The sequence below is a fragment of the Phoxinus phoxinus genome (assembly GCF_949152265.1).
Source record: "Phoxinus phoxinus genome assembly, chromosome: 11".
NCBI classification, from domain to species: Eukaryota; Metazoa; Chordata; class Actinopteri; order Cypriniformes; family Leuciscidae; genus Phoxinus; species Phoxinus phoxinus.
The window spans coordinates 11,773,776-11,787,007 of NC_136886.1; the positions used below are offsets into that span (position 1 = coordinate 11,773,776).

The 13,232-nt window shown below is 36.2% G+C and overlaps 1 protein-coding gene across 1 annotated transcript in view; it reads left to right on the forward strand.

Moving 5' to 3' along the window:
• Positions 1–12,029, forward strand: part of gabrg3 (gamma-aminobutyric acid type A receptor subunit gamma3) — a 106,364-nt gene extending 94,335 nt beyond the window's left edge. Inside the window, exons 6-9 of the mRNA XM_079628822.1 lie at positions 2,108–2,245; positions 4,303–4,455; positions 7,824–8,023; positions 9,742–12,029. Coding sequence (XP_079484948.1) covers positions 2,108–2,245; positions 4,303–4,455; positions 7,824–8,023; positions 9,742–10,020 — 770 coding nt within the window. The 3' untranslated portion in view covers positions 10,021–12,029. The remainder of the gene's footprint in view (positions 1–2,107; positions 2,246–4,302; positions 4,456–7,823; positions 8,024–9,741) is intronic.
• Positions 12,030–13,232: the final 1,203 nt, after the last annotated feature.

Sequence of the window (13,232 nt, forward strand, 5' to 3'; positions counted from 1 at the left end):
TGCTGATCCTTTGCAACCTCTTTATGGCTGATTGAGCCAAGTAGTAAACTCTATACAATACACTACTAATTATTTCTCAAAGTTCACAGGGATGGCACAACGGGATTTACTCAGAGTGAGGATGAAGATTTTTCAGCTTATTTCTGTGCCAATTAATAAAGTGTTTCTCTCTCTCTCTCTCTCTCTCTCTCTCTCTCTCTCTCTCTCTCTCTCTCTCTCTCTCTCTCTCTCTATCTCTCTCTCTCTCTCTCTCTCTCTCTCTCTCTCTCTCTCTCTCTCTCTCTCTCTCTCTCTCTCTCTCTCCCCCCCCCATTTCCTTTAACCCTATATATATCGGTACTGGTTACTACTCTCGATAGTGCCAATTAATGGGATTGTGAATTGGATGTCCAGCGGGTGTTTATGACACACCAGGAGTATTCTCCACAAAATACATAGTGGTAGTATTGCTCAGTGTAAATAGGTCTTTAGATTTGCATATTTAATTCAGAATTTAAATAATTCTGCATGCATACATCACAGAAGGGATTGTTCAGAAAAAAATGAAAATGTATTTTAAAAATGTATTTTTTATTATTTCATTTTGGGTAACCGGAATGTTACCTTTCCTATTTCCTTTAATAGCAGGTATAGTTATCTTTAAGACCCGTTGTATATTTCAGCAACATCATACAAAAATTTTTATTTTACAAATCTGTCTGATTATTATTCGGAGTTACACTTTATTTTAAGGTGTCATTGTTACAGTGTAATTATATATTTAAGTATTGAGTAATATTAATTGACTACATGTACTTACTATAGTGTTAGGGTATGATTAATGTTTGGTTGAGGGTTAGTTGCATGTAATTACCGGTATGCATAATTTACTGTTATTACTATGGCAAGTATGTAATATATGTAACAAGGACACTGTAAAATAAAGTGTTACCTTATTCGGTAGTGTAAAATATCAACCGATCGTGATCAAGGCCATCTTCATTGCTACTTGAATGCCCTCTGCATAGACCAAGGAGATTAAAAAATAAAAATAAAAAATAATAATAATCATTCACATTTAGTGTTTAATCTGTTAAGAGAATGACAATTACCTTGATTGTCATTTAAGGTCATTGTGTGTTCAACAGAATGAATATGTATTTGTGTGGAAGTCTAATCATGCTGTTTTATTAATCACCATGTCTGGGCGAATTGCATCCACTCACTTATTAAATAATGTTCTTTTAAACTCTTTCAACTATCTTCAGACATTGTGGAACATAAGTAGCTTGAACACCAGCAATCTTGCTGCTTGAAGGGACGGTTATGAAGATTCTGTCATTATTTACTTCATGTCTTTTTCCCCAACCGGTATGAATTTCTTACTTCCTTATTTAATTTTGAAGACTTGTTCTGGTCACTCTTTGCCACACAATTACAATAAACCGGTACTGAGTCGTTAACAAATAATTCAGAACAGTTTAAGAACTGTAAACTGATTCATTGAAAAGATCCAAATCAAATCTGACATCACATCTCTCATGAACTAAGCAAGTTTGAGGCACTTACCAAGCTTTTTAGTGAATAAGGCTATTGTATGGAAGTCTGGCGGCATTCATCAATGTTTGCGTTTGCGATGACATGAGAGTGAGTAAATGATTACAGAATTTTAATTTCTGAGTGAACTATCCCTTTAAGGCAGAACTTTAAAACTTTATCTTTAAAAAAGAGTGTGAAACACCATACACTTAGCAATACTTAAGAGACATGAATAATCGACGCAAGAGCAGCATCAGTGATCATTTCTAAGATTAAAGTTTCCGAGCCACAAGAGACAGCTGTTTGAAATCTCTTTTCTGGGCCACAGGTTGTACGCGAGAGGCATACGTCTCAAGGTTAGGTGTCAGCATCAAGATGGATGCTGTGTATAATCGAACCAAACTTCTCATTTACTTGTTCTCTCTCTCTGCCTTTGTCTTCCTTGTGCCTGTGATGTGCGTTTTATTAGCATGCTCTGGGCTAGAGACAAATGCTGCAGTTGGATGCCTGGCACTGGGCTGCACTCAGGCATCCATCACAAGTGAAGGGGGCGCTAGGGGTCACTGGCTTATGCTCTATGTAATTACAGATGGATACCCACGAGATGAAATGATTTACAAGTGGAGGAGGAACTCAGTGCAGGCGGCTGATCAGAAGTCATGGAGACTTTACCAGTTCGACTTCATGGGCCTGAGGAACACCACAGATATAATTAAGACAACTGCAGGTAATTTTCTACTCATAATAATCAATAAAGTATGATTTATTATTGGCTATTGATAAATATAATTTCTCGAAGGCTGATGTAAACTACTGTTCAAAAGTTTGGGGTCAGTATGTTTTAAACAAAAGAAGTCTCTTATGCTTAGCAAGGCTGCATTTATTTGATAAAAAATACAGTGAAAACTGTAATATTGTGAAATAGTATTACAGTTTAAAATAACAGTTTTCTATTTTAATATATTTATAATTTATTCTTGTGATGGCAAAGCTGAATTTTCAGCATCATTACTATAGTCTTCAGTGTCACATCTTCAGAAACAGTTTTATTATTATCAGTGCGCCGTTTAACATTTTTTGCAGGAAACATGTTTTTCTTCATGATTCTTCTTGATTCAATGAACAGCATTTATTAAAATAGAAATCTTTTGTAACATTGAAAAAGTTTTTTCAGTAACTTTTCATCAATTTATCACAACTGAATAAGGATTATACGTAGTTATAAGTAGGTATTAATTTCTTTTTTTTAAATGCTGACCCCAAACTTTTGAACGGTGATGTAAATATCATAATGTATGCTTTAGAGCTAGAAGTTTGGTTCAAAGCAACCGCTTCTAACCCAGGGATTCTCATCCAACGTGGTATGAATAAAAATGATCAGTATAATATCTCCCTTTAATTTACATTATTAAATTATGCTAAACTAGTGTTGACCTATTTTCTCAAGCAACCACTTTTTTAATGTCCTGGATTCATCACACCATTGTATTTTCTGGTAGAGATATTTGCATTTGTTTAATGCTGGTTTTATTCTCTATAGAAGCGACCGACCAATGATATATGAGGTTGTTTCGCTTGACAGTAAATGTATAGATTTTTTTATATCTAGTATGTGTACCCCCTGCATGTTAATGGACCCCCATTAAGATTGAAATCTCTGGGTCCAGAAGATTGTAAGCTGTTAAAATGTCACTTCAGTGAAAGCTCTACTGTAAATGCATTATTGAATGACATTTTCTCCGGGCTTAGTAAATCTTAGCGGAAACATGGTCAATGGGCTTAATAAAAAAATGTATATCCTCATATTCATATACCAAATCTGTTATGCAAGGATGATGCCAAATGGCATTTTCTGTTGCAAATTGATGTTTCATTGAAGTTATATTAAATCAAAAGTATATAGTATTTTTTCCTATTTTCAGAGAGAGATAAAATTTCCACCAAGCTTAATTTTTATTTAAGATACTGATAATATTAACAAATGAATATTGCATACAGTACAGTGGCATTCCCATCAGTTTTCAAATTATTAATATATGTGAGAACTGCAGCACAGCATGAATAAAAATATTGTTTAGAAAAAAAAAGCAATTAGACTCTTTTTAACATATTGCAAACTATTTTGCTTGTTAAAACATAATGATTTGCTATCATTTTACACTCATTTTACACACTCTCAGTGTTTACTGTCAGCCTGTGAAAATAGATAGTCTAAACTGTCTATCACTGTATAAAGAAAGAAAAAAAAACTTGACACTTTTGTAGACTACGAAGAAAAGTGAAAAGGTTTTGTTTAGGCTTCCAGATTAGGCCAAGTATAAAGCCTGTGATGTACTGTAAGTGAGTAACCATGCTGTGTATTAGCAGCATCGCTAATAGCATAGCTCAAGAATCTGCTCAATTGAGAGTTTTTGCATATTAGCTTCACCCACAGATTTGTCTCTACTATATCACATGAACACTTAAAAGTAGCCTTGATACAATACAATGATAGATACAATGTCAATAAAGAAAAGGAGAACAATTCTGAAAGATTGTAATTGAATCGGAGCTGAGATATTTTCAAGGATGGTCAGTCTCTTAAAAAATACAAAAAATAAAACTGGCAGGAGGGCTTTTCAAAGAAAATATAAAGGCAACATGACCTTCAAGTCTTATTGGTTTGTTAATGCATGTAAGAATAAAGTTTAGTCACTGAAGTACAACAATGTATTTGAAACACCATTGGTTTGTTCTTCTTCTTTTTAGAAATGTTCCATTAGCAACATCTTTTTCTCTTTCTAGGTGACTATGTGGTGATGACTGTGTATTTTGACCTAAGCAGAAGAATGGGATACTTCACAATTCAGACCTATATCCCCTGCATACTTACTGTGGTGCTCTCTTGGGTCTCCTTTTGGATCAAAAAAGATGCAACTCCAGCCAGAACAGCACTAGGTACATTCAGTAAATACCGGCACCTGATCCTTCTGCGTTCATGTGTGGCTTGATGTTTGTTTCTTTGGAAGAAAACAAAACTCAGCAGTATTAAAGATACTTTGACATACAATATATTCAAATTTACTTTGGCCATGTACACACTGCACAGTTTTAAGATTTAAAGTGCCCCTATTATACTATTTTAAAAGTTCCTATTTTTGCTTTGGTTTCATTGTGAATGTAATACAAATGCGTCAGTCATTGCCTTGGTAACGCAAGAGTTTACAGATGGTATGAGATGTTAATACCGACCGTGTTATGGAGGATGATGAGATTTCTTTTAATTTTATTATTAAATTAACTTGTGTTTACTTGCTCAAATAAAGCGCTTGGCAGCTACAGAGAAATTGGTAGCCCGGCAATAGACAAGTGGCGACGTCACTACACACATTCTACCAGCACGGTTCAGCACAGTTCACCAAACATGCTGAGAAATCCACAATTTTATGTCATTGTTCAAGTGGAAATGGAACCGGTCCTTACCGTTCTTAGAACCGTTCGGCTCGACAGTGAAAAAGCGGCTTATAACTCCATTTATCGTCGGCCTTTGAACTTTGCAAGCCTTTTACATTCATAAACAGCTATATTACACACTAAATAAAAGGTAATATCCAAAAATGCATAATAGGGGCTCTTTAATGCTATAGTGAATACCCTAAATTATCATTCAATGTGTATGAAATACAGAAGTCATTTACTAAATTTTGATGGTTGATAAATGTTTTGCTTTATTTACAATCCAAGTTGACATATTATGAAAATGAAAGACATAAAAATGTTTTTATAAAAAAAAATTATCTATGTGTTTTCTTTTTCGTGTGTCCTTTTGTTCACTTTTTTTCTTGTTTCATTACAGCGCTTCATCTGTTTTTTGTTGGCTTTACTCATTTCTTTATAGTTTCCTGCTTTGATTAAGTCCATGTCCTGTCCTGGTAAATGTCACTTTTGTCAAGGTAAATTTTCTTTTTTCATTTTTCATTGTTTCTTTTAATTTATCAAATAATTAGACCTTGATCATTTTTAAAGTGTCCCCATATTGTTCAATGAGAGGTCCGCATGTATCTTGCAACATCATTTAGAAAGGCTTTTAATCTGTCTCATGACGTAGCTTGATTATCTTGCCACTCTTAGGCTGTCTTGTTCGATTACCTCGAGCACACAACAGATAAGTGTGGCCTGAGATGGTGTTCCCACTGAGTATTCTCAAGCTAACAAGCATGAGCTGTGATGCTCATAAAAAAAAAGGGATCATAGATTGACATTAATTGGGTATCTGCACTGATCCTATAGCTAACTGGAAGAAAAGGCCCTGTGCAATCTATGTTTGGAAGAAGGAAATAAACTGGCAACATGCTCTGAGAAGAAAAAGAAGGATGAATGCAATTAATCTGTCTGACAAAAGAAGTCATTATACCTTCAGTGGAAAGAAAGGGAGTAGGAGAAAAAGTAGAGATTTGCTTTACAGGCACAGGTTGATCGATGAAGTCCAGAGAGAAAGGCAGCCAAGATAAAATGTGGGAGAGAGAGAGAGTGCTTGGGCTCACAGCCGTGGAAATGTCAGGTTAGAAAAGGATGTGACTAAGACAGAACCCACAAAAAATAGTGAGGGGTCAAGTATAGGGTGGTCAGTCAGTCTTTGAAGACACGAGCAACTTAATCTGAGAATGTATTGGAGATGCAAAAAATTGTCCGTGAATGCGTGTGTGTATGTGTGCGAGTCCCAAGTCATGTAGGTTCAGGGAAAGACCTGGCAACCTACCCCGGAAAAATGATAGCCAAGAAAATTCATGGACAGTCTCTCACGTATGGCGATAACAAATGGCCATAGATTCACCAAGAGTCGGATACGACTGAAATGGTTAATGAATGAATGAAACAATGCACAATAATTCATTAGTTTCTTACATACAGTTAATCAATAAAGATTTACCTCAATAAAGATTTCAATAATCATTTCAATCAAATAAAATAAAAAGAACCAGAAATTAAAAAAATACACTACCAGTCAAAAGACTTGAGTCATGAAGATTTGTAATACTTTTATTTCGCAAGGATGCATTACATTGATCAGAAGTGACAGACATTTATAATGATACAACATTTATTTATTTTTCAAATAAATGCTGGTCTTTGAACAGTCTATGGAAATTAGTTCAAATATTAATCAAAGAATCCTAAAAATATATCAGTTTTCACAAACATAATAATTAGAGTGATTTGGAACAAGACAATTATGCAGGGGAAGAATAGAAAAGTACCGAACATCCCTAACAGCCGGTCTACATCATCATTACTAACTCTTTCAACCCTCAAACCAGCAGCCTGGGTACCATCGCTGAAAAGTACAGGAAGTACCGCATTACAGTTATTTGAACGTCCAGCCAGTTGTTATGTCATTCTTATCCACCGCAAAAACTGATGAGAGAACTAATGAGGCTAAAATGGAGCTAAGCAGTTCAGGAAAGAGTGCCATTTTGAAATGCATATTTCATTCACGGGCTTTTCTGACTCAGGCAGGCAGTCATTTAACTAAGTGCCACTGTAACAGGGGAAGTCAGTCTAACAGGTGAAGGTAATCACCGTGGCCAACAACAGCAGAGGGGAAAAAAAAGGAATGGGGTGCGAAATTTCTCTCTGAAATAGATGAAGCTTGCTTGTTTCCATAGAAACCCTTGCAAAACAGGGGCACAGTCACTGGTTCTCTGAGGCAACTCGAAATGTCCATGCAAGAGTGGAGCTAAGAATGCTTCAAAGACTCTAGGTGTTTGTGTGGGTGGAATTTGTTTTAATTTGCAGGTGTCTCTGTTCCGATCATATGCAAGAGAAGGACTTCAGCATCTGGACAGGTGTCAAATTGAAAGGAAAAACAACAATAAAGGCATATAATAGTGTTGTTTTTAAAAGAATACTGGTTCTGTTGGTGGTTAAAGTATTTGTCTTTTTCTTTCATATTGCCTGTATTAAAGACCTGCCTATGTAGAGCAAGTCAATCACTTATGAGGTTCTGTTTTAGATAGGCAGCCTAGTGTGGAAGCTCACTAGATTTTGGAACAAAGCTATTTTTTTTTAAATTCCCGTCCAACAACTACCAGTGCAATGGAGTTTTAGATGGAACTTAATCAGCTCTGCTCAGTGAAAAAGCATCGCATAATTAGCTTAGAGCCAAAAAATAACAATGTTTTGTATTCAGCCGAGATATCAAACTACATTTTACTCATGCTAACCATGTCAGCGTACGCTTTAGATGATTTAGCTCATATTTTTCATTAGCAGGCATTTCCCTTGTTACCAGCCTTTCCATCTAATATCCTCTTCTGATTATGCAGGAATAACAACAGTATTAACCATGACAACGCTCAGCACGGTGGCACGGACATCACTACCCAGGGTCTCATACGTCACAGCAATGGACCTTTTTGTCACTGTCTGTTTCCTGTTTGTTTTTGCGGCTCTCATGGAGTATGCCACGCTCAATTATTACTCCTACGGTGCTAGCAAACCAACCTGCAAAAAGTCAAAAAGATCGGTGAGTACCATGTTCTGCACGGACCAAGAGTTTATGCTGTTCTTCTTTTAGGAGAATCCTGTTCACACAATATGTGTAAGGGATTTTTTTTCTTTTCTTTGTTTCATTTTCTTGCTCTAGCCATCTGTCAAAGTTATTTGTGAGTTATGTAAAGTGAGTTTTAATAAACCCCCTTAAGCGTGCGGTGGGTTTAGTGGGGGGTAATTGAGAACGAATGGGTGGAAGTCACATGAGAGAAGGCAATGCCTCCATCGCGCTATGATTGGATATGGTTGGAACTTATTGGTTCGTTCGATAAATTCTGCCTTTTGTTTTTGTGCGCGTTTGCGTATTCACAAATCGGTCTGAATGAACAAAATGATGTCGTTATTGGGAAGACTAATTTAAAAAGTAAGTAAACAAACTCACCCACTCACAGTCACGTCAAAATCAAACTTGAAATGTCCTGAAAACATGATGACTGTGGGGGTTTTAGTGAGCAATCAGTTTGGGGAAATTAAAGGTACATCTTTGTGACTGACAGACAGTGTTTGGACAGCTTGATGGCTGATGATCCAAAAGTAAGTTGACTATTAAAAAGAACATCAGTTCACAAATAAAATATATTGTTCAAATTATTGCTGCCTTATTATTACTTTGGAATAAATGTAAAAATACTTAACACTAACAAGATGAGATTTATACTTGGTTAAGTGTAACCGGAACACAAATTTACATTTGAAACAAAACAAACAAGACTTTGCCTCCTCATTTCAGAGCACCACTGAATGCCACTGGTAAGTCATTCAATCGTTACTTTTACGCTTTCAAATACATGAAATACTCATCCAATTTGACAGAATAATGACTTTTCAGGTAGAATCTATTATTGTTGTACTTCCATAACATAGTGATGTACTATTACTATCAAATATATGCAGGCAGAAGTCCCTTTTCGCATATGTGTTTGTTATAGGCGATCTCTCAAGATGGTATGGAAATATGATTTCATTAGGCTGATGTTGTTAGTCTTTGTCTATGTGTGTAATGTGATGCTAAATTATGGTTGAGCAAGCACGTCTTACTTTTTATTCATTGTGTTCCTCCGGTGGCGGTCTCCGCAGGTGAAATTTTCCCACTCTCTCGCCGATCACTCATTTTGATTAGATCTTATCTCTGCTGAGAAGCACGGATAATTACCATCGCAATTTTACACGAAACAAATATTACCCTATAGGTGATCTTACATAGATTATCTTTCAGTTCTGTAATTACCATGCTTTGCTAGTTATGTCACTATAATGAGACAAATAACTGGGAATAAGTGGTAGAATGCTATTGGAGATTTTTCCTCATGTGGTCTAAAAGGGTTTAGAGGAAGGATTTAGACAACCATGCTCAGATGTTGAGGTCATTGTACCTGCCCGTGAGAGATTGATGCTGCACTTGACTTGCCCACTGAAGGGAACGCTGTTAGTTCAAGTGAGTGGGAATCTCTTAGAAGGCACCATGATCTTATGCTTTGATTGACAGCCCACTCTGAAGGATTTGTTTTGCTCATGGCATAGATTAGTTGCACACGCATACACTTCGACTCCAGTTTTGTTGTTCCATGGGATGAAATATTGTGTACAGTACATGCAAAACGCATCCAAATGTATGACTCTTTTTTTTTTTGGATGCGTATTGCAAAACGAGAGCTCTTCAAATTCTAAAAGGATGTTGTTTTTGTCCAACAGAACTACTCAGTACTGGCTGTGGGTCCTCCTCCCACAGTTATCACGCTCAACAACTCCATGTACTGGCAGGAGTTTGATGATGCCTGTGTTTATGAGTGCCTGGATGGAAAAGACTGCCAGAGTTTCTTCTGCTGCTACGAAGAGTGCAAAGATGGAGCGTGGCGAAAGGGCCGTCTGCATATAGACATTTTGGAACTCGATGCGTACTCTCGTGTCTTTTTCCCCACCTCTTTCCTACTGTTCAATATTGTCTACTGGGTAGGCTACTTATATCTTTAGCGGTCCCACACACCTCACGACGCAAAGGACTTGACTTTTGATTCTGTCATAGCATAAACAAAGAATGGACTGAACCAGGACTTTCAAGGTACAGTCAAAAAAAGAGCGGATACTGGTTTCCAGAGTTGAACTGTGGCACTACAAGGACTTCTCCAGAAGAGACGTGAAAATGAAAAATGAGACTACAGAAACCGATAGCTACAGCAGATCCATCGAAACCCTTAAAACCAGGCTGTTTTTATATGGTCAGGACGGATATTTCCACAAGCTCTTTAAGTGGTTGCAATTCTCTGGCAGAGATCTTTGCCTTTTGTTCTTCAGGTACCAGGGGGAAGAAAAGATTCACAACGTTCCTCTCACACAATCTCATGTTTTTATGGGTGAGGGAGCAACTGCGAAAAATCCTTAGGCCAAGTCAGCGTGAGAAAAAAATGCCTTGCATAGCATGTGACCCTCTGACTTTTGGTGTCTCTTACAATCCTGGTAGATCGTTCACATGAAAGGAAACCTGTCATCTAGCCATCAGTCAAAACCAGACCGGCTTTCATGTAAGCGGAGCTTTCAGAGCCATCTATAGTGCCTTCCACTGGAGGAGAAGCCATCAGGCAGAGAAATCTTAGAAATGATGGCAGGAGCATCATCTGGTCTTGACTGACCGCTGATGGTTTTGTTTTGGAGTTTATTCAACCTTTAGTTATAGTCACCCATTATTTTAATGCATTCAACATGTCTAAACCCATTGTCACTGCATGTTATAGTATTAAGCTCTACCCTGAATCAGCACAATAATGGCAAGAGAGTAGAACCATTTTGGAAGATTTGGAATATTAATTAGTATGTAGATTGCAAATGTTTGCTTATATTTCTAGATTTTTATAGCATCATTTTTCCACACAAAAGAAAGGTTATTTAAAGATTAAATTAATATATTATACAGTAGACTATATTTTATTTTGAAATGCCTAAAGTCTATTAGCATCAGTTTATTAGTTAAAAAGTGCATGCATAGAATGTATCATAAGTTCCATAGACTCTCACCCTTGAGTCCAGTTGGTAAAATAGTTGCTATCCATGTATATGCCAAGTACAGAAAAAGCAACACCGCCCAAAGGAAATCAAGGAAAGTGAGTGTCTCTGGATCTTTATGGACACATTTGCATTTGCAGATTTTATTATTCTGTCTAGGTCTTGCATCTACAGACCCATCCTATGATATATCGCAATACATTTGACACCTGTAAGTTAATTTGAAAAGTACAATTCTGTCATCCTTTATTCACTTTCATATACCTTACATTTTCCACTTAGCAGAATGTCTTGCCTGCATTTTTCCAAAAAAATAGCATTGGGCTCAAAAAACATTTTGGTTACACTTTATGTTAAGGTGACCGCGTTACAGTGTAATTATACATTTAAGTACTGATTAATAATAATTAACTTACAGTACTATAGGGTTAGGATTGGGGTTTGTTTAGGGTTAATTGCATGCAATTTTGCATCATTTATAGTTATAACTATAGTAACTATGTGTAACAAGGGCACTATAAAATAAAGTGTTACCAAAAAATCATACAAGTTTGGAGCAACATGAGGGTAAGTAGATAATGACAGATTTTATTTCTTTATTTTTGAGTGAACTATCCATTTAATAATAAGATGGAGTGTCAGAAAAATACCCACAATCAAAATCAGTAAAACCTTACACAAATATTTCAAATGGTTGCATCATTGAAATAACAATGAACAAAAAATGTTCAGCCTTTATTAATCTAGGTTAATGTCAGTTTATACATATACGGATGTTCATTAATTCATGTTCATTCATAATACATTAACTTGTGTTAATTTATGCAACTTGAAATGTTATAAATGAGTTCGTTTACATATAAATTAACATTGATTACATTAACTTTGATTAATAAATGCTGTTAAAGGGATAGTTCACCCAAACATTCTGTCATCGTTTTCTCACCCTCAAGTTGCTCCAAACCTGTATGAGTTTATTTCTTCTGCTGAACACAAAAAAAATATATTTTGAAGAATGTTGGGAATTAAACAGTTGATGGACCCCATTGACTTCCATGGTATTTTGTTTCCTACTATTGAAGTCAATGGGGTCCATCAACTGTTTGGTTACCCAAATTCTTCAAGACATCTTCTCTTGTGTGCATCAGAAGAAAGCAATTCATACAGGTTTGGAACAACCTGAGGGTGAGTAAATGATGACAGAATTGAACTTTTTGGGTGAACTATCCCTTTAAGTGTATTGTTCATTGCTAGTTCATGATACCTAATGCATTAGCGAATGTTAGTGAATTGGAATATGTTGTAAACTCATACCAAACATTCTTCAGCACACTGCAGTAAAGAACCCTACATAATCACTGTGCTCATTACCGAACTGTAATTCACAATAAGAGTTGTTACTGTGTTGCCTTAGGGTCACCTGCACAGAGATACTGTGAGATGATCCATTAGGAGGGATCAAATGGATTAATATAAGGTATCTACTTCAAATTATAGTCATTACCAAAGGATTCACACTAGCTGAAAACATTCTGAGGCAATCACAAGCTTTTTTTTCTTTTCCTGATTAATTATTTTCTAGTCATATCTTCATTATCATTATTGTCTCATAGGTAAATGTTAATGTGTGATGCACACCAGAGGCAATATTATTGTTATTTTCTTCCTCAATGATTGTAGCATATTTTTTTTCTCCATCTGATACCAGTGTGGTGGGCTGTGGATTCTAGCTTCGGCTCTAATACATCTGACCTACAGGAGGTATCAACATTTAATCAATCAAATCCTTTCCACCCGCTCTCTGTAACTTTAATCTTTGGAGTCAGGCTTTTATTTGATTTCATCTTTGACACTTACTCATTTCAGTTTGTGCCAAGCGTCTTCGTAAGGTAATCTTTAGGATTGGTGACGATATTCTGAATAACCAGAAATGTGCTGTGATTTGCTCCTCTTGCATTTCACGACGCTATAGTGATTTTTTCTGTTGTGGCTTCTTGAAGGTGTCAATCCGCTATTGACCTGTTTTGCGATTCTGTTTGATGATAATCTGTGAGTGCTTCAACATGTTGTTATTGCGGCTGTTAATTCAGTTTGACGTACAATAATTATTAGCTGTTCATTTATAGTGGTGCTAGAGCTTCAATCCATCATTCCAGTTCAACAATCATTCGAGAGCAGCAAGTTTG